Source organism: Nicotiana sylvestris, chromosome 1 (genome assembly GCF_000393655.2).
Source record: "Nicotiana sylvestris chromosome 1, ASM39365v2, whole genome shotgun sequence".
NCBI classification, from domain to species: Eukaryota; Viridiplantae; Streptophyta; class Magnoliopsida; order Solanales; family Solanaceae; genus Nicotiana; species Nicotiana sylvestris.
This window is the reverse complement of record NC_091057.1, coordinates 98335574-98362367: the sequence shown is the minus strand read 5'-3', so window position 1 is coordinate 98362367 and position 26794 is coordinate 98335574. Positions and strand designations below refer to the sequence as shown.

Below are 26794 nucleotides of genomic sequence, written 5' to 3'. Positions count from 1 at the left end.
AGCAAATATACCTCGATACGTGCTCGTATCGTCCAGGAATCGCAAGGGGATTTTGAACTTTGAAGTCTTTCTTTATGACACAAGGGCTGGGAATAATCTCGTGAAGGGCCGACACTTTATCACCGGCCGACTGGGAAGAGGAGGAGTATGCTTTCTCCTTTTGGGAAACTGTTTTGGAGGTTTTCGCCATTGATTTGGGTTAGAAAAAGCAGAAATAGGCGGAGCTTGATATTTTTCTGCACTAAAAGGGCGGGAGTAACAGGTAATGAGAGAGAAAGATGAAGAGAGGGAGAGATAAGGGAAGTTTGAAGGTGGTTTGAGGATGTAAGTAAAGGTTTTTGATTCGAATTTGAGCCTTGTATTTATAGGCAAGAGGCGACGGTTCAACGACGCTAGTGGCCGACCACCACTGGCGAAGCATTTAGTATTTTGGGGAAGCGAACCGACAGAACGTTTCGATCACTTCGAGCGCCTACGTCACGAGGGTGATGCCATCATCAGGGACTCCAGAAAATCAAAGCTCAAGTCGTTTCTTATCATTTTATTCTAAGAAATACGGGGACTATATGTATACGGTCGAAATTAGGTGTGCCTGATTTCGTAGGCTCGAGGTGTCGCTTCGAGAATAAGTTTAAAATATACCGGGCTCGAGCCCGATGGCGGAGTTCAAGACTCGAAGATTGAAGTGCTCGATGAACACCGAGGCCAAGTATGACCAACCTCGAGATAATACCATTATGGTTTTATAACAGAAAGAGCGAGATTCCAGCAGTGGCCCTAAGATCACGGCATAAATTTCGGAACAGATTTGTACTAGGCAGTTAGACAGTTGTCCAATAAGATTCCTTACTAAAAATGGAAATGTACCTTATTTAGAATTTCACAATTATATAAAGGGGAGCCCATTCATTTGTAACATCATCAATCATTTACAAGAGAATATACATACATCATATTCTTGCTTACTATTCATCTGAATTGCTTTATAATTTATTATTCTCGCTGACCCACCTCGAGGCTGCCATAGCTCGGGGTCGAGATTTGCTTGCACACTGGTTTGACTTCCTCTATTCTTTAATTTATACATCTGATTCCTTGTTTATCAATTAGTATTGGATTAAATCACATATCTTTAAAACCACAAAATAAGTTTAATTGTTACTCGGATTTTAGGATAAACACACACAATTCTCTCTCAAAATCCCAGGAATTTTTTTCCTTCTCTCTCTCTTCGAGCAAATTACCTACTTCTAATCATGAATCCTCTAGCCGAATACTCTTCAGTTATTTTAAAAAAACTTCTAAAGGTTCAGTCAATCTACAGTGTGTATACCAACATGAATGTTGGATGAATAATATGGTAGAAGTTCTTAAAACGATGAATCATCAATTTTTACATAACTATGAGTCAGAATCATCGGCATCATCATCCACTATTGGCTCGTCCTCTTAGGCGAACAGATTTGGCCGTGGCTACACCGGAGAAGATTTGAGGGCTGGATTTTTATTTGTCTCCAATTTTAGATTTAATACAATGTATACAATATTTTGTTTGGATGAAAAACGCCATCTCGGACGAACTTTCTTCTCTTCTTTGCTATTTAGTCACATACAATAATACAAATACATTATATTTTGTATAAATACACTCAAATATATTGTATTTTTGTATAAATATATTAATTTTTTGCATGTATTTATGTATCCCAAAGATCTAAAAATATAGTTGAATATATTATATGTTGTGGTTTTTTTTATTTGAATACAGTTGAATTGAATACGGTGAATTGAATACAATTTATAATAGTGAATATTTGTGAATTGAATACAATGTATATAGTCGAATTGAATAGAATAGTATATACCCTATTTTCTTGATTTTTTGTTGTTTGAATACAACTGAATTCATTATAATGTAATTAAATATAATTCCATATTGCGCTTTCCGTTATTAAACACCCGTAAATCACTAGGCTTATAAATACATTCACGTGAATACATGGAATACATAATTGAATATCTATAATCTCTGTTTTTACCTCACTGTATTTATAATTACAATCGTGCGAATACATGGAATACAACATAATAGTAACAAAATTTATGTAGAAATGATTTTGTTGTGTTAAATTAGGAGTGATACACGCTAATTGATCCTCTTTCCGTTATTAAACAGTTGGATTTCCCTATTTATAAGCGAATTCCGCTACTATATTCATGAATATAATAGCACGAATATAGCAAATACAGTAGCACAACCGGACTCCCCTACTTTTTAGGAGAATTTCACTACTGTATTCATGAATACAATAGCGTGAATACAACGAATACAGTAGCATAACAACTAAATATTAGCTATAGCTTAATTATGTATATAATAACTGTAAGAAGTTAATAGCCACTAAACAATAGTGGTTTCTAAAAATGTCTCTTAAAGTAAAGGAAATTTTACCTCCTATAGCAAAGGTTGATACCTTATTTATTATAAATAAATACCCTTTTAAAAAATTATCTCCTATGACTACCTTTTAATTTTTATAGCAAAATATCTATTTATGACCACTTCCTACCTTTAAGCCATTAAATATGCTGTGTATTATTTTTCTCTCTCCCTCTCTCTTCCCTTTCTCCTCCTTTCTCTTTCCTTTTTCTTCTCTTTTTCTCCCGGTTTTTTCCTCCCCTACTTTTAAAAACCCTAGCAGGGGCTGTGTTCCGCCAACGACAGATCCGGTCGGTGACCACTTCCCCCCTTCCTTGTTGTGCCACCCCTAACCCCCTCCTCCGGCCGGCGATTTTTTTCATACAGTTGTGCTACACATTTTAAATTTTTCTTAGATTTTGCAATGATTGTTCATATTTGTCTTGTGAGATCTGAAGAAGTTTTGTCTCTAGTTTCCGTTTGATCCTTTAAATTGGTGCTTCTTCAACAACTGTCTTCATTTAACCGGCAGCGACGCCCCACATGGAGGCAGCCTGGATATCGGTGGATTGGAGACGGAGTTTGGGGTTGAGAAACTTGAAGAGTCTATTACCTTTTTTTCATTGTATTTCAATGTATCTCGATGTATTCCATGTATTTCATTGTATTTATTGTCTTTTTTTTTCATTGTTCTTCAATGTATCTCGCTGTATTCCATGTATTTCATTGTATTCACTATCTCACTGTATTCTATGAATGTATTCATATTTTTTTTAATTAACATAATTTACGTATTCAGATGTATATATGTATTCAAATGTGTCTGCAGTATGTATTCATATATTTTTGCATTATAGATGACTTGCTATACTTCATGTATTCAATGTATTTTTATGTGTTTAACAGTATTCAATGTAATTATATAATTTTAATATATAAATCTATTTGTAAAGATACCACTAAAAAATATTTTAGTAAAGATACCACTAAAAAAAGAAAGAAAGGATGGATTGAATCTCTAAAGATTGCTCTGTTTTTTGGGTGCTTTTCGGTTGAGAATCTTTTCTATAACTGAATATACAAATTTCATGTGTTATAATTGAGTTTGTTGAGTTATATTAGGAGTCTATTGCGTTAATTGATTCACTTACCGTTTTTAAACAACTGAAAACCTTTTTTTCCGCAAATTCTGTTACTTTATTCACGAATACAACTCGCGAATACAGTCAAATACATTCTCTGCTTAGCTGGACTCTCTTATTTTTCGTCGAGTTTTGCTACTTTATTCATGAATACAGTAGCAAAAATAAATCGAATACAGTTTATAACAACTAAAAACATAGGTATAGAAAATAATTCAGTAAATGGTAGGTATAACAAGCTAATAATCACCAAAATATAGTGCTTTCTGAAAATTAAATGCTGGAATATAACAAATGGGGCCATTGTAACAGATTTCTAACAAATTCAGCTCAGCAAACCACCACGTCTCAGTCTCTCGTTAAAAAAGACTTGACTAATAATTAAATCTAAAGAACTGAAATAGTAATAAAACTAACTTCAGGACTCAAAACATATGCCCAAATTCTTCCGCATCTTGACTCAATAAATTAGGATTCACTAACTGGTATTTCATTGACGTTGCATTTCTCCCGTCCACTCTTTCTCCTCTTTCTTTTATCTTTATCTTTCACATAAATAGATAAGTGTTATGATAAAAATCAAAATATGGTGGATGTCTACTCTTCCTCCATAATCTTTGTCTCAAATGGTTAATGACATATTCAATGACATATTTTCTATGTTCAATGACATATTCCATGACATATTTTCTTCACTTTTCATGCCTATATAAAGGCCTTGTAATAGATAGGAAAATACACACAATTGAAGAAGAAAATTTCTTCATTTCTCTCTATCTCTTTCTTGTTCATGTTTTACTAAATTGTCTTTATTTCTTGTTCATGTTTTACTAAATTGCTTTTATTTCATAACACGTTATCAGCACGAGTCTCTAACCAATTGTATATATATCTACAAAAATTTTCCTACATCCGGAAAGATTACAATTAGAAGCTATACATATCATCATATGGTTAAATGTAAAGAGAAACTACATATGGTAAGTAATGAAATGTAAGAAGGTATGATTATCTTATACTTGTCATTCCTCTTAAATCCCATATGCACACAACTTCGTACTACACCTATATTACATAAGCACATATTAATATTACATCTTTTATATCGCATGAATGGAATAAAATTTTCGAAGTTCTATATGTGAAAATCATAGTAGCAGTTAATTGTTGATATGATGCATGTCATGGTAACCAAGGATATTTTATATAAATTGTCTTATGCATATTTGTATGTTAACTATCTTCAATTTGTCCTGCCGCTTTTAACATTTTCTTTTACTTGGATGAATATTTGTTTTCCTTTTGGATTTTTACACTTGCATATAGTACAAAAAAAAATGGTCATACTGATTAAAAACATAAATCACCTTGAAGAAAACAAAAAATACTTCACATCTTTATTTAGGTTGATTAATTACTTCTTTGAAATTTGGAAAACAAACCGGCTATTGAGAAAGTATACTTCATAATTTATGGTCGTATCATTTGAAAGCAAACAATGATTAGTATGACTACTAGAAGAGGTATTTTTGAGTATCCATGACTTACTTGATGCTTGCTACTGACATACCATTTTTAAGTATTTTATATGAATGATGCACAAGCTACAACTGGTAAGTTGTTACCTATAATGTCGCTTTTCAGGTAATATAAATACTAAATTTATGTATTAGTATTATATATGTGTTGTTACCTATATGGTGTACTTTTGATAAATTTATTCACTAATTGCTTGGTTGAATTGAGTGAAGGAAAGTCATGGCGTTAAATCAAATCCAATAGGTAGGGTATACCCCGAAAACAACAATATTTTTGAGAGAGACTCAATAAATATTATGACAATGATTTTATGATCCTTTTAAACTCTAATAGAATTTAGAAGAAATATTCTGACTACAAACGATTGTATTTCATATAGATGCTACAAATAATTAATAAAGCTTTACGCTGATTTGAGATTTGTACACTTATTTAAGAAAGCAAATTTGATTTGCTAAGTTGCAAATTAGTTGTGTATAACTTTTTTTGGCATGTGATTGAAATTAAGGCTTGAGAATGAATCTCAATATTGTTTAGCCTATTATGCCATTAATTGAGGAATAGACATCGAGATCAAGTCCTGATGCTCCATAATGATAAGAGTTGGGTTTGAGTCCCAATTTATTATGGTCTACCATGCCTTTATATTGGTAAGACATTGGGTTTGAGTCCCAATGTACCATATTGATGATATAATGATGACTAAAGAAAAATAATATATTTTTCATGAAAAGGCATGAAAATTGTCCCACTTGATTTGCTCCATTCTTGAAGTGAATGTGATAACAATGCATAATAAGTTTCAATGAAGACAAGTGGTTAAACAATGAACGTGAGCGTTCCAAATATCAAAATAATAATAATCATCACTATGATTATAAAAGGAGAACAATAAGGGTTCTCAAAATAGTCCTTCAAAATGTGAAAGCAATGCTTACCATCAAATTGGTATGAAAATAATAAAACACGTCGCTGATTATGATCCATTCCTTGAAGAGAATGTGACTTATGATAAGCATTGAGAATGCAAACCCATTCCTAAAGTTGAATGTGGCAATATGTGATAAAAGCAATGAATAAAGACATGCAATTCATGATTATATGAATACCACACAACTCACCTCTAAGGGAGGTTTGAGTAAAATAAAGAGAATAAATATTATTGTGTGGTTACATAAATATGTCATTGGTCGCGTACATGTGATATGCCAAATATTATTTTGTCATGCCTTATAAAAGTTATTAAAGGCAAAATTAAAGCAAGAAATGATTTTGCTTATGATGATTTTGACCATGATAATTTATTATGATATAATTTTCTCCGTGAATGAAATATTTACCATATGAATGGTATGATAAAAGATTTTGTAGTACAAAAAGTTGTTAAGAACTCCGGAAAAACTAATTTGTTACTACCCCGATGAATAAACTTATTCATGACATTGATATTGTAAAGTCTCAAAAGAAACTTTTTGAGTTTCAAATATATAAGTCAAAGTGATTGGCATATTGAGACTATAAATGAAAGGAAGATTGAATATCTTCATATTTCTATAATCATACCGGGTAAATATGAAAGGTTACCCGATCTTCTTTCTATTTGTACTACACAAATATAAGCATGATGCTGGAATCATATGCCACAAGTAAACTAGAGATTTACTAAAATAAATATTAATTGGCATGACCGGTTGACCATATCGGTTCAATTATGATGCGAAAAATTAATTAAGAATTACATTGACACATATTGAAGAATAGAAGATTCTTCAAGAATTCTCTTGTGCTGCTTATTCTCATGATATACCAGTTAAAGGTTGGGATTGAATCCTTTGATTTTCTGGAAGGAATAAAAGGTGATATATATATGGGCCCAGTCACCTGCCATGTGGACTGTTTACTATAATATGATTTTAATAGATGCATCTATTTTATGGTCACATGTGCATTTGTTATCAACTTGCAGTTTGGTTTTTGCAAGATTGCTTGCTCAAATTATTAGAGCACAATTCCAGAATATAAATTATGATGATTTATCTTAATAATACTGGTTTAAATCCAAGTTGGTTTAGCAGAAATTGTATGCCTCCAATTATAGCTAAATCATTGGTTATGAGAACAAAACTCCCAAAAACGAAATTTGGTATGAGATTTATTATTTAATATACAGCAGCACTTGTACGCATCTAGCCAAGTTATAAAAAAATTTCCCTATCACAATCGGTTCAGGGTCAGGAACCAAATAATTTCTATATAGAAATATGGATGTGCTATATGATTTAATTATGCCACCAAAATGCACAAAGATGAGTTCCCAAAGATGGTTGGGAAATGTGTTGGTGATTCCAACATTAGGGGGAGAAAATGGGCAGCTGAGAAAGTGATACGTGAAATGAATTATTATGAATACATATAGATCCTCCTACAAGAAAATATAAACTTGAAGTTCAAGTGATAATTCATTTACAAATTATTGCCAGACGTATTTGCTGACCCAAAGCTAAATGTCATAGTTCAGCTGCTAATGCTCCAAATAGAATAAAGTCCATGAGGGACAGAGTCTATGGCACGCATGAAGTGTAACAGACCAATCGGTTCCAAAGATAAAACTCCTTGAAGAAGGAGAGGGGCAAATATTCAAAATGGTCATAATAAGGAGGCAAGTGCCCTAGAAGAGCACCACGACATAACACTTCATAAGACCTCATGGGAGAGGCTCAGGTACCTGAAAATAATGAAATAAAGAGATCTCAATAAGTTATGTCTTTATTGGGTAATAATGGAACCGACATAAAATGATTGTCGACGATATTGTTAATATAATGTAGCGCTCAATATGATTAATATTGACGAGGATCTTGAGATCAAATCTGTCATGAAATTTGGACGGATAAAAGATTGGCCAAATAAAAAATACGCAATGAAATTGACTTCACTTGAAAAATGTGAAGTTGGACGGATAGTCCAACACCTGAAAGTATAAAGTCAATTGAGGTATAAATGTGTTCTTGTGCGAAAGGTTCAAGTCGATAGACATAAAGACGACTTGTGGCACAAGAAAATTAGTAAATATCCTCACATTGATTATATGGAGACATGTTCTCTTATAGTGGATATAGTCACTTCAGGTTTTAATCTGGCAATATATGAAAAACTTGATATGCGTATAGTGGATATCATTGAAAGATTTAAATTGTCTTGGAGCATATTAAGGTTTCCAAGAAATTTATTAAATAATGCTTCAAAAATCCTTATACGGATTGAAACAATCAGGGCCCATGTGGTATAATCGCCCGAGAGAATACTTGTTGAAAGAAGGGTATAAGAATAATTCAATTTGTCCTTGTGTCCTTATAAAAGGATATGGATTTGAATTTGTTATAATCGCCATGTATGTTGATGATTCAAATATCATTAGAACTCCCGGAGAGCTTCCTAAAGCAGTAGACTGTTTAAAGAAAGAATTTGAAATGAAAGATCTTGGAAAGACAAAATTTTGTCTTGATCTACAAATTGAATATATGAAAGATAGAATTTTTGTCCTTCAATCAGCATACACTAAAAAGATTTTAAAGAGCTTCTATGTGGATAAAGCACATCCATTAAGTACCCCGATGGTTGTGAGATTACTCGATATAAATAAAGATCCACTCCGACCTCATGAAAATAATGAAGAGCTTCTTGGTCCTAAAGTACCATATCGTAATGCAACTGGTGCGCTAATATATCTTGCTAACACTACAAGGCATGACATAACCTTTTCAGTTAATGTCTTAACAAGATATAGCTCCACTCAAGGATAAATTGGAAAAAAAATCAAGCACATATTGCGTTATCTAAGGGGAATTACCGATGTGGGCTTATTTTATGGCAATGATTGCAATACCGATCTTGTTGGTTATGTCGATGTGGAGTATTTATCTGACACACACAAGGCTTGATCTCAAACATGTTATGTGTTTACATGTGTGGCACTGTCATATCTTGGCGATCGACTAAGCAATCAATCGTGGCTACTTCTTCTAATCATGCTGAGATAATTGCTATTCATGAAGCAAGTCGAGAATGTGTATGGTTGAGGTCTACTATACATCTTATTCGAGACAAATGTGGTTTGAAGTGTGATAAACTACCCACAGTTTTGTATGAAGAAAATACAACATGCATAGCCCAATTAAAGGGAGGATTCATAAAGGAGTTAGGACAAAGCACATTTCACCTAAATTATTGTTCACACATGATCTTCAAAAGAATGGTGATATTAATGTGCAACGGATCCGTTCAAGTGATAATATGGCTGATTTGTTCACCAAATATCTACCGGCGTCAACCTTCAAGAAACTAGTGTACAAGATTGGGATACGAAGGCTCAACGATGTGAACTGATGATCTCATCAGGGGGAGTTAATACGCGTTGTACTCTTTTTCCCTTACAAGGTTTTGTCCCATTGGGTTTTCCTTGCAAGGTTTTTAACGAGGCAACCAAAAGGCGTATTTCTAAATATGTGTACTCTTTTTCCTTCATTAGGATTTTTTTCCCATAGGGTTTTTTCCTAATAAGGTTTTAACGAGGCACATTATTTATGGACATCCAAGGGGGAGTGTTATGATAAAAATCAAAATATGGTGGATGTCTACTCTTCCTCCATAATCTTTGTCTCAAATGGTTAATGACATATTCAATGACATATTTTCTATGTTCAATGACATATTCCATGACATATTTTCTTCACTTTTCATGCCTATATAAAGGCCTTGTAATAGATAGGAAAATACACACAATTGAAGAAGAAAATTTCTTCATTTCTCTCTATCTCTTTCTTGTTCATGTTTTACTAAATTGTCTTTATTTCTTGTTCATGTTTTACTAAATTGCTTTTATTTCATAACAATAAGAAATTTTTATGCTGTTTTGTCAACTGTGTAGGGTTTAGTTTGTCTAATGTATATTGATTAACTTTTTCATTTTATAATTTCCGGAATATAAGTATAACGGTTGTCTGTCTTAAGCAATCACAATAAAAAATACTATAAAAAAAGAGCACAGGAATTTGGAATGTGATAGATTAGTGGTCAGTTTGTTGTATGATTAGTTAAATTGTGTAATAATATTTTAGAGGAAGATGATGTTTGATTGTGTTGACATTGACGAAGAAAATAACATTCATTGTACTAACTAGTTTTTATATTTATTGACCCGTGAAATCTGTAGGGGTGTGCTTTAACCCTTTCCTCATGTGTTCATTTGTAGAGCCTAGTTAAGGGATAGTTGTAATTAACTGCTTGATATATCAGCTTCTGACTCGACAGGTTACAAATTAAAGTGGCACTCGTAATTATCGACTTTATCAAGATTATAGTGAATTACAAAGTTTTGAAGCATTTGTCCGATATAATTCTTAAAATTTAAGAAGTCGAGGCATACCTGCTGACTCCTTACATAACATGTCTCTGGTTACTGAAGGTTAACTAGATCATTTTCAAAGTGAAATTAATACATTATTAAATTGTTTTGAAAATAAACCTTAGTACTTAGAAATTAGAATAGTTTCAAATTTAAAAATATAGCAAAGTATGACTTTCCAATTGTGAAACCTTATTTTGCTAAAAAAGATTATAGTCTTGCAAGTATTATGTTACAACTCAGTATATACGTCACGACTCATGGGTTCGAATCATACTGACCTAATAGACCGTCCATTATCTTCCAACTGAGCCTTCTCAGTCCAGAGACAGATTCAAGATTTTAACATGACTTAGACATCATTATTTTACTCAACTAGTTCCCTAAAAAGACTTCAATGTTTAGGGTAATATAATTATTTTTAAGGTGTATACATATGCATGTACAAAAATTTTGCCAAAACTTCCGGAGTCCGATAACCCTTCAATAATATTGTCAAATCTGAGAATTAGCGGAAGGAATTTGAGCAGAAGTTCAACTGCCATGGCTGAAGTCCATAGAGCTCAGAGACAATGAAGAAGCTTCGAGAAGAGATGATTTGAAGTTTTGGACTGAGAAGGTTATCTTCATTCGTTGAAAAGAAAAGAGAAGTAATGCGCCTATATATACAAGACACTGTACAGCTGTCATTTGCTAACCGCCTAACTAACACTAACTAACAAACTGACACTAACTAACAACTTAACCGACCAATTGCAGTAATAGGCATTCCTAACAAATATGGCTACAAATTAAATACAATACAACTCTAATCTCAACACCCCCCTCAAGTTGGAAGGGAGGTACTCACTGCCAACTTGCGAAGTAATGAGGAATGCTTGATACCTATCAATGACTTAGTAATATGTCCGCTAATTGTTCTTCTGTGTGGACATAATGCAAGGAAATCAACCCTTCAATTTGCTTGTCCCTTAAAAAATGGCAATCCACTTCTATATACTTTGTTCGTTCATGAAGCACTGGATTTCTCGCAATGTGCAGAGCTGCTTGCTTATCACAGCAGACTGGAATAAGAAGGGTTAAAGGCATGGTTAGTTCCTCGAGAAGTTTGGACAGCCAAACAAGTTCTCCAACCACTTTTCTGGCAGATCTATACTCTGCTTCTACAGAGCTTAAGGACACAATGGATTATTTCTTCGATTTCCAACTAATTGGACTGTCCCCAAGCAATACAATATAACTACCAGCTGATTTCCTAGTTTCAGGGCAAGCTACCCAATCTGAATCGCAAAAGGCTCTCAGTCTTTAATCTGCATTATTCGATAAGAAGATCCCCAGACCAGGATCACCTTTTAAGTATCTAAGCACATGCATAACATTTTTGAGATGAGAGTCTCTAGGATTCTACATGTATTGGCTGATATATTGAACACTGTAAGCAATGTCAAGTTGTATGTTGGTGAGGAAGTTTATTTTCCCCACTAGTTTTTTGTATTGAGTAGGGTTTGTGGGTAAATTGCCATCACCTGCCTTTAACTTTGTTGAAGGATCTACGGGAGAAGACATTGAAGTGTAGTGTGAACGCTCAAACTCTTTTATCAGATCAGACATAAACTTCCTTTGTGTAATTATTACCCAGTTATGCTTGTATAGTATTTCTAATCCCAAGAAGTAATGTAATTTCCCTACATCCTTTATCTTAAAGGTCTCAAGTAGGAAGGTCTTTATTGCTTTAATTTCTCCCAAATTTCTCCCTGTTAGAAGAACATCATCTACATAAACTGCTACAAAAATGACTGAACTTTCTTCCCTTTTGTAGAACAAAGAATAATCCATCATGGAGTGCACATATCCCTTAGAACATAAGGCCTCAGTCAGCTTGGCATATCACTGCCTACTGGCCTACTTCAGCCCATACAAATATTTGTTTAGCTTGTACACCAAACCTTATTTTTCTATCGCTAGCCCTGGTGGCACCTGCATGTATACTTCCTCACTTAAGTCTCCATGTAGAAAGACATTGTTTACATCAAGCTGGAAAATTTCCTAGCCCTTTTCACTGCTGTGCTGACCAAGGCTCTGATTACAACTGGTGAGAAGGTCTCAGTATAGTCTATCCCTATTTGCTGAGTAAATTCCTTAACAACTAGACTAGCTTTAAACCTTTCAACACCCCGATCTGCTTTATGCTTAACTTTGTACACCTACTTATATCCTATTGCTTTCTTTCCTGTAGGTAGTGGCACAATGTCCCAGGTGTGATTGGAGTAAAGTGCATCAAATTCTTGGTTCATAGCCTTCTGCCAAGCAGGTATGGCAGCTGCCTCCTCATATGACTCAGGTTCACAACCAAAAGAAAATTGTTCAATTAAATATTGACTATCATTAGTTAATGCGTTGAGGGATACAAGTTGTAAATGGGGAACATATGTGTGAAAAGAGAAAGAGGGTGAACTGTGGTCATCATTTAGAATATGCTCCCTACTATCAGTGTTAAGTTTAGGTACATTGCAAATGTAGTCCTTCAAATAGCTAGGACGTTTGAGTGTTCTCTGAGGTCTGTTATGGATTAAGGTTGTAGTCTGCTCAGAATGTTCAGAGCTTGGTGAATCACTTAGAAGAAATTGTTGCTGGCTCTGGGTATGAATACAAGGTTCAAGGGATGTGCTGAAGGTTCTATTTGAATTTGAGGAGCTTTGGTAGTCTTGGTAAGATAGTGAAGCAGATTCATGAATGTTGTCATTAGTGTCATTACCAAATGAGAGTTCAGGTGACATTAATTGTTGATGATCCTGATGTAGATCACTACCATTACTATTACCCGTAGGACTGCAGTTTTAGTATGAGTTATGCTGGGACCTATATGAGGAAAATAAAGAGATAGATGTTCACACTTAGATATTAGATCAGTATGCTTTCCTGGTAGGGCAAAAGGAAAACCTGTTTCATGAAAAAGTACATCTTTTGAAACATGTATCTTTCTTGTAGCAAGGCTGAGTACCTTGTACCCTTTTTGATCCAAAAGGGTATCCTACAAACACTTGAGGTGTTGACCTTAGTTCAAACTTATCTTTGTGAGGTTTCATATTTGTAGGAAAGCATAGACACCCAAAACTTCTAAGGTGTGAGTAGTTTGGTTTCCTCGCATACAGAATCTCAAAGGGGCATCTGCCTATAAGAGATGAGGATGGTAATCTTAATCAAATAGGTAGAGGTTAGAATGCATTCTCACCAATACCTTATAGGTAACTTGGACTGATATAGCAATGCTCTTGCAGTTTTAAGAAGGTACTTATGTTTTCTTTCGACTATACCATTCTGTTGTGGAGTATAGAGGCATGTTTTCTGGTGTGTGATCCCTTTGGTTGGGAAAAATACGGTTGTCTCAGTATTCACAAATTCTAAGCCATTATCAGTCCTGATATTCTTTATAGAGTTATTGAACTTATTTTGGACCATTGCAAAGAAGGCTTTTATAACGTGTAAGGCATTGCTTTGATGGTTAGAAGATGTGTCCAAGTACATTCACTATAATTATCAACTAGGGTAATGAAGTATTAATAATTATCATGAGTTGGTGCATGGTAAGGACCCCACATGTCTATATGTAAGAGTTCAAATATCTTAGTTGTGGATGTCGTTCTTTCTGGAAAATGAGATCTATTTTGTCTGGCCATTGGGCATATAGAGTAGAGAAAAGGTTATTTGTTTGCAAAGTTATTGGTATAGAATTGATGCCCTTCATCTTGATAAAAGGCATATTACCCAGCCTATTATGCCACAAGAGATCTACAAGATTTTTATTAGAAGTACATGCACTGCACACTAAGTCTATCTCATTAGAGGATTTTTAATGGGATTTAAAGCAACTTGTAGAACTTTATTATTAAAAACATGGGAAGAAATGGAAGCACTAGGTGCAGAATTGCAAGTGCAGTGTGAGTAGTGGACATTTTGATGCCATGACTATGAGTTGAGATGAGTGCACTAGGTGCAGAACTGTGCGTGGATGATGTAGTGGAGATTTTAGTGACAACAAAAGAATTGCTCTTTCCTGAACTTGAATAATGAAAGTAGAGACTGCCCTTAGCTTTACCAATCTCCAAAGGCCTCCTCAGTGAAAGGTCCTATAGAAGATTACATGAGAATTTAGTGAATATGATAATGCAATCAAGCTGGACTATCAATAAATGTACAGAAATCAGATTAAATCTAAAACTGGCACATATAAGACTATTTTTAGAGTGAACCGAGGACTGGGAATTATATCTCCAATTAATGTCACCTTTGCTTTGTATCGATTTGGTAAAGAGACTAAAAAGGGGTAAACTCGACTCTTAATGTTGCTTAGTGAGGCTTTGTTATAGATTATATGGTTAGTGGCTCCTGACAAGAATCTAGGAATTAATATTTTCTTTAAAACTTTCATAAGACTATTTACTAGACTCAACAGAGGTGGTACAAGCAGTCATACTTGTAAAGTTAATGGCTCTACCAGTCATGTTGATGTTTTCTGAGTTGTCTGCATTATTTCCATTTCTAAAGCTTTCTAATATGCTCATTATCAAACACATTTGCTACAAGTTTCTTTCCCTTGTTGCCATTGTTGTAATTCGAACTCTGAGGGTATCCATGAAGTTTTTAACACTTATCCTTGATGTGCCTTGGTCTTTTGCAGAAGTCACAGAATAGTCTAGGTCTGTTTCCCATATAGCCTCTTTCATAGCTATTGTTCACAGAAGTATTCATGTGTTGATTGTAGTTTATTCTAAAATTGGTGTTCCCTAGGCCATTTACATTCAGGGATGTAGATTCAACCATGAGCTACTGACTGTGTGATTTGACTTTCCTTTGCTTTTCTTCTTGTATGAGAATAGAAAAGGCTTGTGCAATGCTTGGAAGAGGATTCATCATTAATATGCTTCATCTCACAACAGTGTATACCTCATTCAGCCCTATTAAAAGCAATATCAATCTTCTATCTTGCTCAGCCTTATGCATATTGGCTTTAGCTCCACAAGTGCACTGACAACTACATTGTGCGTGTGCATTCAATGTATTCAGCTCTTCCCATAGCTTCTTCATTTTCGTATAGTAACATGTGATGTCGAGAGTTCCTTGACTTAAGTCATTAATATCCTTTTGAAGTTGATAAAGCTTCACACTATTGGTTTGATCATACATATCCTCTAACTCCTGCCATAATTCTTTTGCATCATTCACATATTGTAAACTATCTGCTAGATCCTTTGAAAGAGAATTTAGGATCCATGAAGTCACCATATAATCACATCGTTCCCATTGATGAAAAGTTGCATGTCTAATTGTTGGTTTTTGACATTTCCCTGTGATGAAACCAACCTTATTCTTCACTGAGAGAGCTCTAAGTATATCTCTCCTCCAAGATTTGTATCCTGTGCCATCAAAGGCTACATGCACCAACACTGACCTGGCACTCTCCGATGGATGCATGTACAGTGGACTCGAGGAGTCTAAAGCATCCTTGTCTGCAGTGCTTTCCTTATGTCCAGCCATCGCTCAAATCGTGAATCACAGGACAGATGATTGAACATGAATCGAAGACAAAATCAAAGTAATAGAGGCAACACAGAAAACCACACAATTTCGAAAAAATTACAGACTGAAATTACTATAAATCGTCGCTATTAGACGAAACTATAATAGAGTACAACTTTGAGCAAAACGTCAAAAATTAAATTACGATCTCGAAAAAAACCTAAATCTTCAATTTGAAATGAAAGAGAGAATGAAGTAAGAAATCATGAATTACCTCAATAGATGAAGCCTATGCTCTGATACCTTGTCAAATATGAAAATTAGCAGGAGGAACTTGAGCAGAAGCTCAACAGCCTCAACTACCATGGCTGAAGTCCATGGAGCTCAGAGACTGTAAAGAAGCTTCGAGAAGAGAGGATTTGGACTGAGAAGATTATCTTCATTCGTTGAAAAGAAAAGAGAAGTAGTACGCCTACATATACAAGACATTGTACAACTGCCATTTGCTAACCGCCTAACTAACACTAACTAATAAACTGACACTAACTAACAATAACTAATAAACTGACACTAACTAACAACTTACCCGACCAATTGCAATAATAGCCATTCCTAACAAATATGGCTACAAATTAAATACAATTCAACTCCAATCTCAACAACTACCCATAAGTCCGCCTCTGCCTCCCACTTATTTGTTAGCTATATGCAAAAGGAAAGAGCGAAACGTGTTTTCTAACTTTTAATAAAAGAAGTAAAAGGATTTTCGCTAATGTTAAAAGTATTTTGACAACAACTACTATATACAAACATTAAATGTAATGTTCTCGTCTTTGTGTAAACTCTACGCAACAATATTATTATGATCCTTCTTGTTATGAAGACTTGCAATTTGAAATGTAAGAGCAAAAATTATAACTATGAGCTAAGAAAGGGCTGGCTTTTATTATTTTGTAGTAACACACGGGTAGAAAGTGGTTAACAGTTTGCCCCAAAATAAGAGAGCGAATCATAGTGCTATCGCTATTATTACGTTGACAAACACACTTATTGTAGTGGACAAAGCCACCTACTTATACAAACTTACTTTTTACTATTAAAAAAAAGAATTTAATTACATGACGAAAGTCTATTGCTAAAATTTTGGTTAACAATGCAAAATATTAAAATGAGTGGCATTTCGGAGGACACCAAACGCGTAGATTTATATTAATAATCGATATGCAAGAATCATACAAAATACTAATAAATAAGGGTGTTTGTGTAAAGCTTGAGCGAAATAGAGTTGCCATTAATATTAAAAGTGAATAATATAAATATGGTGCAATTGATATTATTATGTGAGGCAAATGACTTTGTTGACATGGGACAAAGCCAGCCACTTATACAGATTTGGGATCAAAGTGCTCGCAAGGGAGTGAGAAAGTATGTTCTAAAATAGATGAAAATTATAAAGTTTGAGGTTTGAATTCGCCCCAACTGCTTACGTTATAAAATTGAATTTAAGGTCAAAGAATCATGGAAAAAAATAAGTAACACATATTAACGTAAAGTAAATATATTTATACGTGGTAAAATGGACGGTTAATGGTTGTTTACCTACAAATACATAAACTCAGAAAATCTAATGATTGAATAATGGACAAAAGATTGATTATACTAAAATTGGATTTATTAGGATTATATATTGGATTCCATATGTGCCTTGCACTACCGAGTTACGTTGAAATTACTTATCGGTTTAAGTTTTCAATTACCATGGATTGGTAGCTATAAATAACACGCTTCACCCTTTATTAGAAGGATGTAATTACTACTAACTATCAATTTATGAATTAAGCCTTGATTCATCTACAATTAGAAAGTCTTTCTGCTTTTGATCCTTCTTTCTAAAGGATAAGTGCTTCATAATGAATAAAGTAAAAGGAATAATTAAAGAAATTGCATATTATCGCGTAGGAAAATTTAAATTCTCTGCATTGACGAATAAAAAGTTTCTCATCAGTGTAATTTAACCTAGCTTCTCGAACAAGTTACCATTTTTGTAAAGTTTTTTTTTCATCCTTTTTGCAGGACCATCTCATCCAAATTGTCAACTTATACTTAATGTAATCCCTTACATATAGTTGACTGTTAAAAAAGCTTCATTGCTCAAATATTTTCAATGATTTATTTATATAAATTATTGCTATTATTTTATATTCTTGATATTTAGACGCGTGAAGTGTACCAAAATTTTGACATGTATCAATATGTCTTATGTACTTAGCTTTTTATTCACAATAATAAAAAAAACTCCAAATGGTCAATGATAATTAATGAAATGCGAAGGAAGGGCATTATTAATCCATGTGGAAATTTACGCAAGTAATTCCAAGTTTTCCTTACAGCTATATTTGACATTTGCACTCACTTCGCCACTTTTCTTGAGGAGTTGGAGTCTCTTAATTAGATATAATTTGTATACAAAATGGCTACACGTCAACACTTTACATGTTTGACATAGATTTATTTATCAATATTTCATTTGCCACTATTACCTAACTTTCTTTTTCCACATGGATAAGTTGAAATAGCTTGTATTTTAAAATAAGCAAAAAAAAGTCTATGACTTGGTACCCAATAAATATATGAAATAGGGGAGAAATCGGCTTCAAGCAAAATTTTATTAATAAAATAAAATGAATTTGTCACCCACCAAGAGTATCCCCAATCAAAAATGTATTTGAATTATTTTGAGTGCGGTTCATTTCACACAACCAATATAATTAGAAAATTGTGGATTTGATCTTACATATGTTAACTGACATCAATTGAATGATACACAGTTGCAAAAGGATTAAAATATGTAAACATCACTCAGATCAAATCAATTAGATCTGTCTTCATGAATTTAAGCCAGTGGTCAACAAATAATAAATGCTATGCAAAAGGCAGCACGTCTTAAAAAGGAAAATTAAAAAATCTTGCTCTAAATTTCCCATTCTAGCAAATACCATACAAGTTGGCGTAGTTTTCCTGGTGACATCGTATAAAATATCAAGGAAATGCAACACACATTGATATTACTAAATGACGTTTAAAGTTTTTAATTTATGGTTAAGTTTGACTTTTTTATATTTTCGTACAATTTTCTGTTCTTTTATCTTTTGTTTTGTTGATGGATCAAAATTCAAGAGATCAAGTTTATATTTTTAAGATTGTTATACAAATAGCCGTCCATATTTAGTATTTACTTTTTCTAGTCAGTATACATAAATTATATATATATATATATATATATATATATATATATATATATATAAGGGCAGCCCATTGTACTAAGCTCCCACTATGCGCGGGGTCCGGGAAGGGCCGGACTACAAGGGTCTATAGTACGCAACTTTATCCTACATTTCTGCAAGAGGCTGTTTCCACGACTCAAATTCGTGACCTCCTGGTCACATGACAACAACTTTACCAGTTACGCTGAGGTTCCCCTTCAATATATACATTCATCGGCTATTTTTAGTTTAAGAGATTAGGTGAACGGTTCTTCTATTTTTAACATAGAAAAAAGAAGAAAAAAAAGTAGAGAAGACTTAACTGGACATCAATAACTAAAAGATCATCGAATTTGGACTCATGACACTGAAATTCAAATTATCATACCTGAGTATCTGACTTGGCTTTTCATTTCTTCCCAATAATATAATAATCTGTTTTGGATTAGATTCAAAAGGAGATGATAGAAAGAAAGAAAGAAATGTAATTGTCACTCAATCAATTGTAGAATTAGAAAATACGAAACTTACAAATCAGAAATCCTTGACTCGATTGAACACCAAAAAATCATATATAAATCATAAAAGACATAAAAAGTAGTAATAATTTTCGAGCCATGAGTTCGATCAGACTTCGCAAAGTTATCCTATTGTCGTCGAATCAATTCATAAAATAGGGAATTACTATATATAAATCACGTATTCATGAACGTAGAAGAAAAGAAAGAAAGTGACACATTCAAGTGTAATAAGGACAAATAGAAAGCCAACAACTTTTAACAAAATTTTCAACAAAAATGATTGTAAAAAAAGAGCAAAAGAAAATCCTATACAACTACTTCAACTGATGGGTAGAGCCCTTGCATCTGAGCAAAGAGACCAAAATTAGATTCACATCTTAGAAAAGTTCCAAATGCTAAAAGTTTCTAACAAGTGGAGTATAAGATACATCCTTATTGAATATAACCACCAATTCGCTTCTTCCCCAAAAACCAACTCTCTAGTCAAATTTTCTTGCCTTTTTGAGTGTGAAATGTGAATAGTCTTGTGCCAAGTTTTTCTGTAAATAGTCACACCATTAAGGTGAGTATATCAAGTGATGAGATACATAGAGATAGGGGTGTACAAAGAAAACCAATAAACAACACTAAACCGATAATCCGAATTAAATCGAAAAAAAGAATCGATGTGGTTTGGTTTGGTATTGGAAAATAAAACCCTTCCATAATTGGTTTGGTTTAGTTTTAACTAAAAAAGTCAAACCGAAACCAAACTAACCCGATGCTATATTTATATAATTTTTTTTTAAAAAATATACATAAAAATATTTATATTAATGTAATTTATAATTATTTTTTAAAGTTTTCACAGTTTTATCTTTTAACGTATTATTTCAAGTTTAGACTTAACATTCTTGAATGGTAAATAAATTTTATGGCCCATAAAAGTAGTAACTCAAACAAAGTTCAAATGAATGCTGTTGAAGTATTATTAACAAGCTGATACTTAACTATAGTTAACTATTATTGTAATAACTAACTAGGTTTGTTAGTTTGTTAATAAAGGTAGTTAGTTAGTGGTTAGAGATATATAAATATCTGTACTCTTAGAACAGTTAGTTACACAATTTTATTTTTGCTTCTTCAACCACTTCAATGAGATAATTCTCGTTTCTCATCTCTTTCAGTGTGCTAGTCTTCTCTCTTCTCAAGTTCTAGATCAATCGTCCATGGCAGCTAACATGGTATCAGAGCCACCAGCAACGATCTAGACTTTTCTGCGATTCTCTCCTCTGCTTCTAAATTACTTCAATTCTGCAGAATTAGGTGCAGAATTTGTCTTAGAGTGATCTCAAATTGAAGCTAGGGTTTGTAATTTCTCTAAAGCTGCAGTCAAAATTGGCGATTGGTACTGAAGATGACCAATACAACAGCTAGTACACTAGCTAATGGCATTTTTGGCAATTCTGCTCCAGCTGGTTTGCAGTTCCCCTCTATCGATCATAATCACCAGCTGTACCTACAACCAACTGACATACCAGGTAGTTCTCTAGTCTCTATTTAATTGACTGGTGTTGATAACTATGCCTTGTGGAGTCGTGCTATGAGAATTTGTTTGTTAGGTAAAAGTAAGTTAGATTTTGTCGCTGGAAGATTTTCAAAATAAAAGTTCGAATCCCAGCTTCATGATTTGTGGGGAAAGGTTAATGTTGTTGTTTTTTCTTGGATAATGAATATTGTAAGACCCAGTTTGCCGAGTAGTGTACTGTATACATCTGGTGCTCATAAAGTGTGGGAAGGTCTAAAAGAGAGATTTGACAAAGTGAATGGTTCTAGGGTATTGTTTCTTCATAGAGAAATGCACAATTTGACTCAGGGAACCATGGCTACAGCAGACTACTTCTCAAAGCTGAGAGATTTGTGGGATGAGTTTGATGCTCTAATGCCATGCCCAGGTTGTCCATGTCCTGAGTCTAAACAATATGCTCAGCACTTTGAGGCTCAGAGACTACTGCAGTTTCTCACTGGTTTGAATGACTCCTATGCACAGTCAAGAAGTCAAATTATGATGATGACTCCAGTTCCTACTATTAACTAAGCCAGTTAATCGGGCCGAGCTGACCTATTCATAGCACGATTTAACCTGGTTCAGCCCGGGTAAGCCCGGTACGCTAGGGAATGGGGACGGGTTGGGGAGGGTTGGGCGGGGAGGCGGGCCGCAAAGAACAAAATTTGGTAACCGGTGCCCCAGAACTCGGTTAGCTCGGTTACCCGTTACCGGGTTTTTATCAGGCTACAGCCTGGTCCAGTCCGGTTACCGCTGCAAATTTTTTTAATTTATTTCTGGATCGTTGCCAACGGTAAAATTTAAAAATGACCATTTCCAACTGTCAAATTCAAAAATGATCATTGGGCAAAGGCCATTTTTTTTGCAAAAATGGCCATTTCGGCCTAACCCTTAAGAAAATAGCCCCCACCCCTAATGTCACGACCCAAAATCCATTAAAGGTCGTGATGGCGCCGGACACCGCTGTTAGGCAAGCCAACAATAATTAATTCGTTTGGTTCTCATTTTAGTATTTTTGAAATCATAATTTCCTTTAATTATTAAATAGTAAAAGATGGGATTTACAGAGTAAATAATAATATTTTAACAATTTCAATGTTGAGCATCAATTAGGAAGATAAAATAAAATGCAGCATCTGTCCGAATACAATTTAGATAGGAAAATACATAAGTAACTCTGAAGGAGACTCTGCTGGTTGCGGATCGAAATATGAAAATGCAGCTCACCTAAGTCCCCGCAAATTACTACGCCTCTACCCTCACAGGGCCACTAGGCACATGTTGATACCCAATTTTTCCCTCATATATTTTAAAATATGCATACACACTTTTAAAATATTTTACATGCATTTACAAACATGCACAAGTATTTTTATAAATTTTTATAATTTTTAAAGGCCCTAAATCCATTTATTTCTATATTTTTAATTACATAAATGTTTAAAACTATCCCTCATATTATTTTATGATGATTTAATCATCTAAATTCGTCGTTTATGTTCATATGAGTGTTCAAATATTTTAATTATATTTTTATAATTATATTTACATTTTTAAAGACTATAATTGCATATTTTTCAAAAATAGCCCCTATATATATGCATAACTACCTTATCTATACAGAAAATGACTTTTTATATTTTTGTAATATTAAGCAATTATTTTAAATCACCTTGATACATTAAAATTATTTTTATTATTTAATTAGCTATTTTTAAAATTATTTTATTTAGTAAATTGGGTATTTAACAAATAGCCCCTAATTATACCCAAAATCGGACCCCCAATCCAATTCAATTAAAAACCAGGTCCAAATCTACCCAGCCCAAACCCTAAAGACTTCTACCCGGTCCCAAACCCCTCTAATCTTGACCGTTGATCACAGAGATCAACGACCACCATTCATTCTTTCCCTTTTTATTCCAAATGAGCCCTAACCCTAATCATTCTTCACACACCAACCGCCCTTGAATCCCTTCTTCTCCGATTCTGTCTGAGACCAACCCTAACCTTAATCGGCGCCACATAAACCTACCCCCAATCCCTTCGATTTTTACCTGTTCCATGGGATTCCATGGTTGTTTCAGACCTCTACCGGTCTCCTACTTCTTCTGGTTGTTCAATTTTTCTATCTCATGAAAGAGATCTCAAAGGGATCTAGCCCAGATCTTGTTCGAGACTCTTTAAGAGTCTACCTATGGTCACATCCGTTTGTGAGTGCTATTATCTTGAGTTTTATGGTTCGAATCTTTGGTTCAAAACCAGATTCTCTTTACCCCACCCCTTTTCCTCAAAACCCTAATCTTTTAGACATGAATTTGTCCAGATTTGGAGTGATTCTGAGTTTGTCAGTGATTTTTCTTTAAAGATCTCTTGGTTCTTTACTGTTAATCGACTCTAAATGTTTTTCAAAATTAGGGTTCCACTTCGTCTGTTTTTGCAAAGGGCTTTTCTGAAATTCCTTATGTGTTTGATTAATTTTTCTTTAATGACTGTGTTCTGGTCTTAGTTGTTTGATTGTTCGTTGTTCACTTCAACATTCTACTAGTTATTTCTTGAATAGTTTATTGACTGACTCAACCGTCTAATGTTTCATGTTTTGCTGAGGTGATTTACTGTATTTTGCCTGCTTTCCTTAATTCTAAGATTCTTAATTGACATTCCTTGCCTATTAAGCTCAGATTGGTCTTAAATTACTTATGTTACCTTATTTGTATGGTTAATTGCTTGATTTATGGTGTTCTGACCCTAATTGGCTGTCAAACTCACTTCTTGCCTTATTTGAAACTCAATCTGAGTTATTTTTGGGTATAACTCCCTGATTTTCTGCCCTGTCAAGCTTGATTGATTATTTGATTGTTTTCCTTGCCTTATTTGCAATGTTGAACCACCTTGCCTTATTTATTTTACACTACTCGACTCCTATAAATACATGACTCTGTTCAAACACACACACAGAGACCTGAGGAAAAACACCTCTAAAAACTCTTGCTCTCTACTACTATTTGTCTATTGCACTGTCTAGCCGGTTGAAAGCCCAAGGCTAGATCTTGGATCCTATTTACTTCACTCTCCTACTGTAAATTCTGAACTGGTATGCCTTACTTTATTATTATTCAAACATATGTATGATTTAGTTTATGTACTTCCTGCTTAACATGATCACTTGCATGTTACTAAATCAGTATGCTTCTTGTTCTCAACATGCCTACTTTCATGTCATTGAATCAGTATGTCTCCCTGGTGTTAGCATGCCTGCTATTAACTAAGACCTATGTGGTTTTTCCCTACCTTCAATATGTCTGCATTGTATGTTTCCAAGACTTGTGTGTTTTTCTGTTCCTAGCATGTCTACTTTCATATTGTTTGAATCAGTATGTTTCCTTGGTATTAGTATGCCTATTTCTAAGACTTATGTGCTATATGCTAATGCCTTAATCATCATGCTTACTCACATATGTTTAAACCTAGAGGGTCCTGTTTTCAGCATGTCAACCTACTCGTTTCTATTCACTAGACTTATGTGCTGTCTTGTTTACAACATATCTATGTGCCTGCCCCTATGTTATTAGACCTATGATTGCTGTCCTGTTATAGATGTTCATCCCTAATAAACCCCTAATTAAATCATGGTATCTATGCCTTCAACTTGCTTGCCTTTATGTGTGATTGTTTGATCCAACATACTGCCCTATGATTGGTACAAGGCTTTATGTTCACCTAATATTAGTTAATGGACCAAGACCATAAGGAACCTTTGCTGAATCAATAGATCTTGTCGGTTGTTGATTGAGTTCAAGGCTGAAACTCCTTCCGCTGACCCTGGGCAATGTGAATTCTTGCTTTGTGACTATGTTGTTGTTCTCAGAATGTTTTTGATTGTTGTTTTTTGTCCTGAACTGTTTTACTCCTTAAATATTTCCACTTCCGAGTTGTTTCCCTCTGGAACCTATGAACTATTTTACTCCTAAATTATTTTCCTTAAACTGTCACTACTCTTTTAAAGCACTTTCATTCCTATTCTTAGAATACCTAGGGTCCTGCCCCTCCAGTGTGAGCACTACTTAGGAGTCCATGAGACTCCTCTGAACTCTGACACACTTGGCCTGGTCATTCCACACAGCACAAATCTGTTGCTCTTTAAGGAGGATCTTGGTGTGAGCATTGCCCAGGGTCCCTGAGGCCCTTAGAAACTTTGACACATTAGGATACCCTCTCTCGGTCACTATGGGATATGGTACTTTAGACTGTTTAAAGGCCTAGTTTTTCCTAGGTTTACTCTGGGCCTATCCAGGATCCTTATAGTATAGTATCATTTATTTCTGTAATTCATTTATGATTGGTTTGTAATAGTAATTTCCTTGTAAACAGATATTGGGATATTAGTAAAACTGGGAGGGATTCTTATATATATTCTGTTGGGAACAGGTAGATACCATGCCTATTGGGTTTAATCAGTTCCTACACTTAGAAACCATACCTATAAGTTATTTTGATGTTTGTCTGATTATGTGCATTTAGATACCATGCCTATAAGGTTCTAAAAATCAGTCATGCATTTAGAGGCCATGCCTATAGGTGCTAAAATCAACCCTATATTTTTTAGTTACCATGCCTATAAGTTTTAAATCAATTTCTGCACATAAAATTCATGCTAATAGGATTTCTACATATTTCAGCATTTAGAAATCATGCCTACAGGGTTTAAGATAACATCAGCCTCTAAAATCAGCAGTCAGTTCACAGTTTAGACATCTAGTCTATAAAATCTCATCCGTTCATCATTTAGGCAAATCAGGTAGGTTCAAAATGGTTATTTCTTGCTGCCTGAAACTGCCCAGATTTAAGAAGTAATAATATCAGTAGCCAAACTGATTAGGTACTTGCTGCCCTGCTTTAATAAGCATTACATATGTTATGCTTTGTGCTCACCTAGATATCCTGCTTTAGGATCCTTTGAAATATCTAAAATCTTGTTGTTTGAGACGTGCTATTGTCTGCTTGTGTGAGTAGGTAAAAGTGAGCCTTTAATTGCCCCTTTATGTGAATGTCCTATTTATTTTTGCTTGTCGCTTAGATTTTCTCCTTTTAAACACCTTAGAAGAGTCTAGAACTGCCTTAATTAGAGGTCCTAAACACCTCTAGGGCCACAAGGAAGGGACGGGTAATGCACACATAGAGTACGTTTAATTAGCATCGCTTATATAACCACTAAGGGGAGGTAATCGGGTAGTAAAAGATATGATGATCTTTGCGCTAATGCTATGTGTAGCACCCCAACTTGGGGACGATTACCAAACATTGTACAAAAGTGATCTTGTAGGCTAAAAAACCTAGGACCCCCCTCTTACTCCCTATTTTAAATATAATATCAAGTTGTCTAAATTTCTTTATCTGTTTATAAGACTAATTCACATAATTTGAGTTCAGCCGGGACCCACTG

General features: G+C 34.2%; 3 protein-coding genes across 3 annotated transcripts; 1 reads left to right on the top strand and 2 right to left on the bottom strand.

The window, feature by feature from the left end:
- Nucleotides 1-12708: 12708 nt before the first annotated feature.
- On the bottom strand, nucleotides 12709-14029 carry LOC138872556 (uncharacterized). Its single transcript, XM_070150778.1, has 2 exons — nucleotides 13743-14029; nucleotides 12709-13333 (listed from the first exon to the last, which is right to left on the bottom strand). The coding sequence occupies exons 1-2, from the start codon at nucleotides 14027-14029 to the stop codon at nucleotides 12709-12711; spliced, it is 912 nt and encodes a 303-aa protein (XP_070006879.1).
- A 1014-nt stretch (nucleotides 14030-15043) lies between these two features.
- Nucleotides 15044-16039, bottom strand: LOC138872555 (uncharacterized). The gene is made up of 2 exons (XM_070150777.1): nucleotides 15449-16039; nucleotides 15044-15124 (listed from the first exon to the last, which is right to left on the bottom strand). The coding sequence occupies exons 1-2, from the start codon at nucleotides 16037-16039 to the stop codon at nucleotides 15044-15046; spliced, it is 672 nt and encodes a 223-aa protein (XP_070006878.1).
- A 5474-nt stretch (nucleotides 16040-21513) lies between these two features.
- LOC138872554 (uncharacterized) lies at nucleotides 21514-24620 on the top strand. Its single transcript, XM_070150772.1, has 3 exons — nucleotides 21514-21864; nucleotides 24377-24445; nucleotides 24537-24620. The coding sequence occupies exons 1-3, from the start codon at nucleotides 21514-21516 to the stop codon at nucleotides 24618-24620; spliced, it is 504 nt and encodes a 167-aa protein (XP_070006873.1).
- The last annotated feature ends 2174 nt before the right edge of the window (nucleotides 24621-26794 follow it).

Bases quoted from the DNA above. Each gene is read 5' to 3' on its own strand.
- LOC138872556 (XM_070150778.1), bottom strand. From the start codon at position 14,029: ATGTACTTGGACACATCTTCTAACCATCAAAGCAATGCCTTACACGTT. The intron at 13,334-13,742 runs GTATTGGTGAGA...CTAAAACTGCAG, and splicing joins CAGTCCAAGTTACCTATAAG to TCCTACGGGTAATAGTAATG.
- LOC138872555 (XM_070150777.1), bottom strand. From the start codon at position 16,039: ATGGCTGGACATAAGGAAAGCACTGCAGACAAGGATGCTTTAGACTCC. The intron at 15,125-15,448 runs GTATACACTGTT...GGATACCCTCAG, and splicing joins TTTTAATAGGGCTGAATGAG to AGTTCGAATTACAACAATGG.
- LOC138872554 (XM_070150772.1), top strand. From the start codon at position 21,514: ATGAATATTGTAAGACCCAGTTTGCCGAGTAGTGTACTGTATACATCT. The intron at 21,865-24,376 runs GTTCCTACTATT...TGCACTGTCTAG, and splicing joins AAATTATGATGATGACTCCA to CCGGTTGAAAGCCCAAGGCT. The intron at 24,446-24,536 runs GTATGCCTTACT...TTACTAAATCAG, and splicing joins CTACTGTAAATTCTGAACTG to TATGCTTCTTGTTCTCAACA.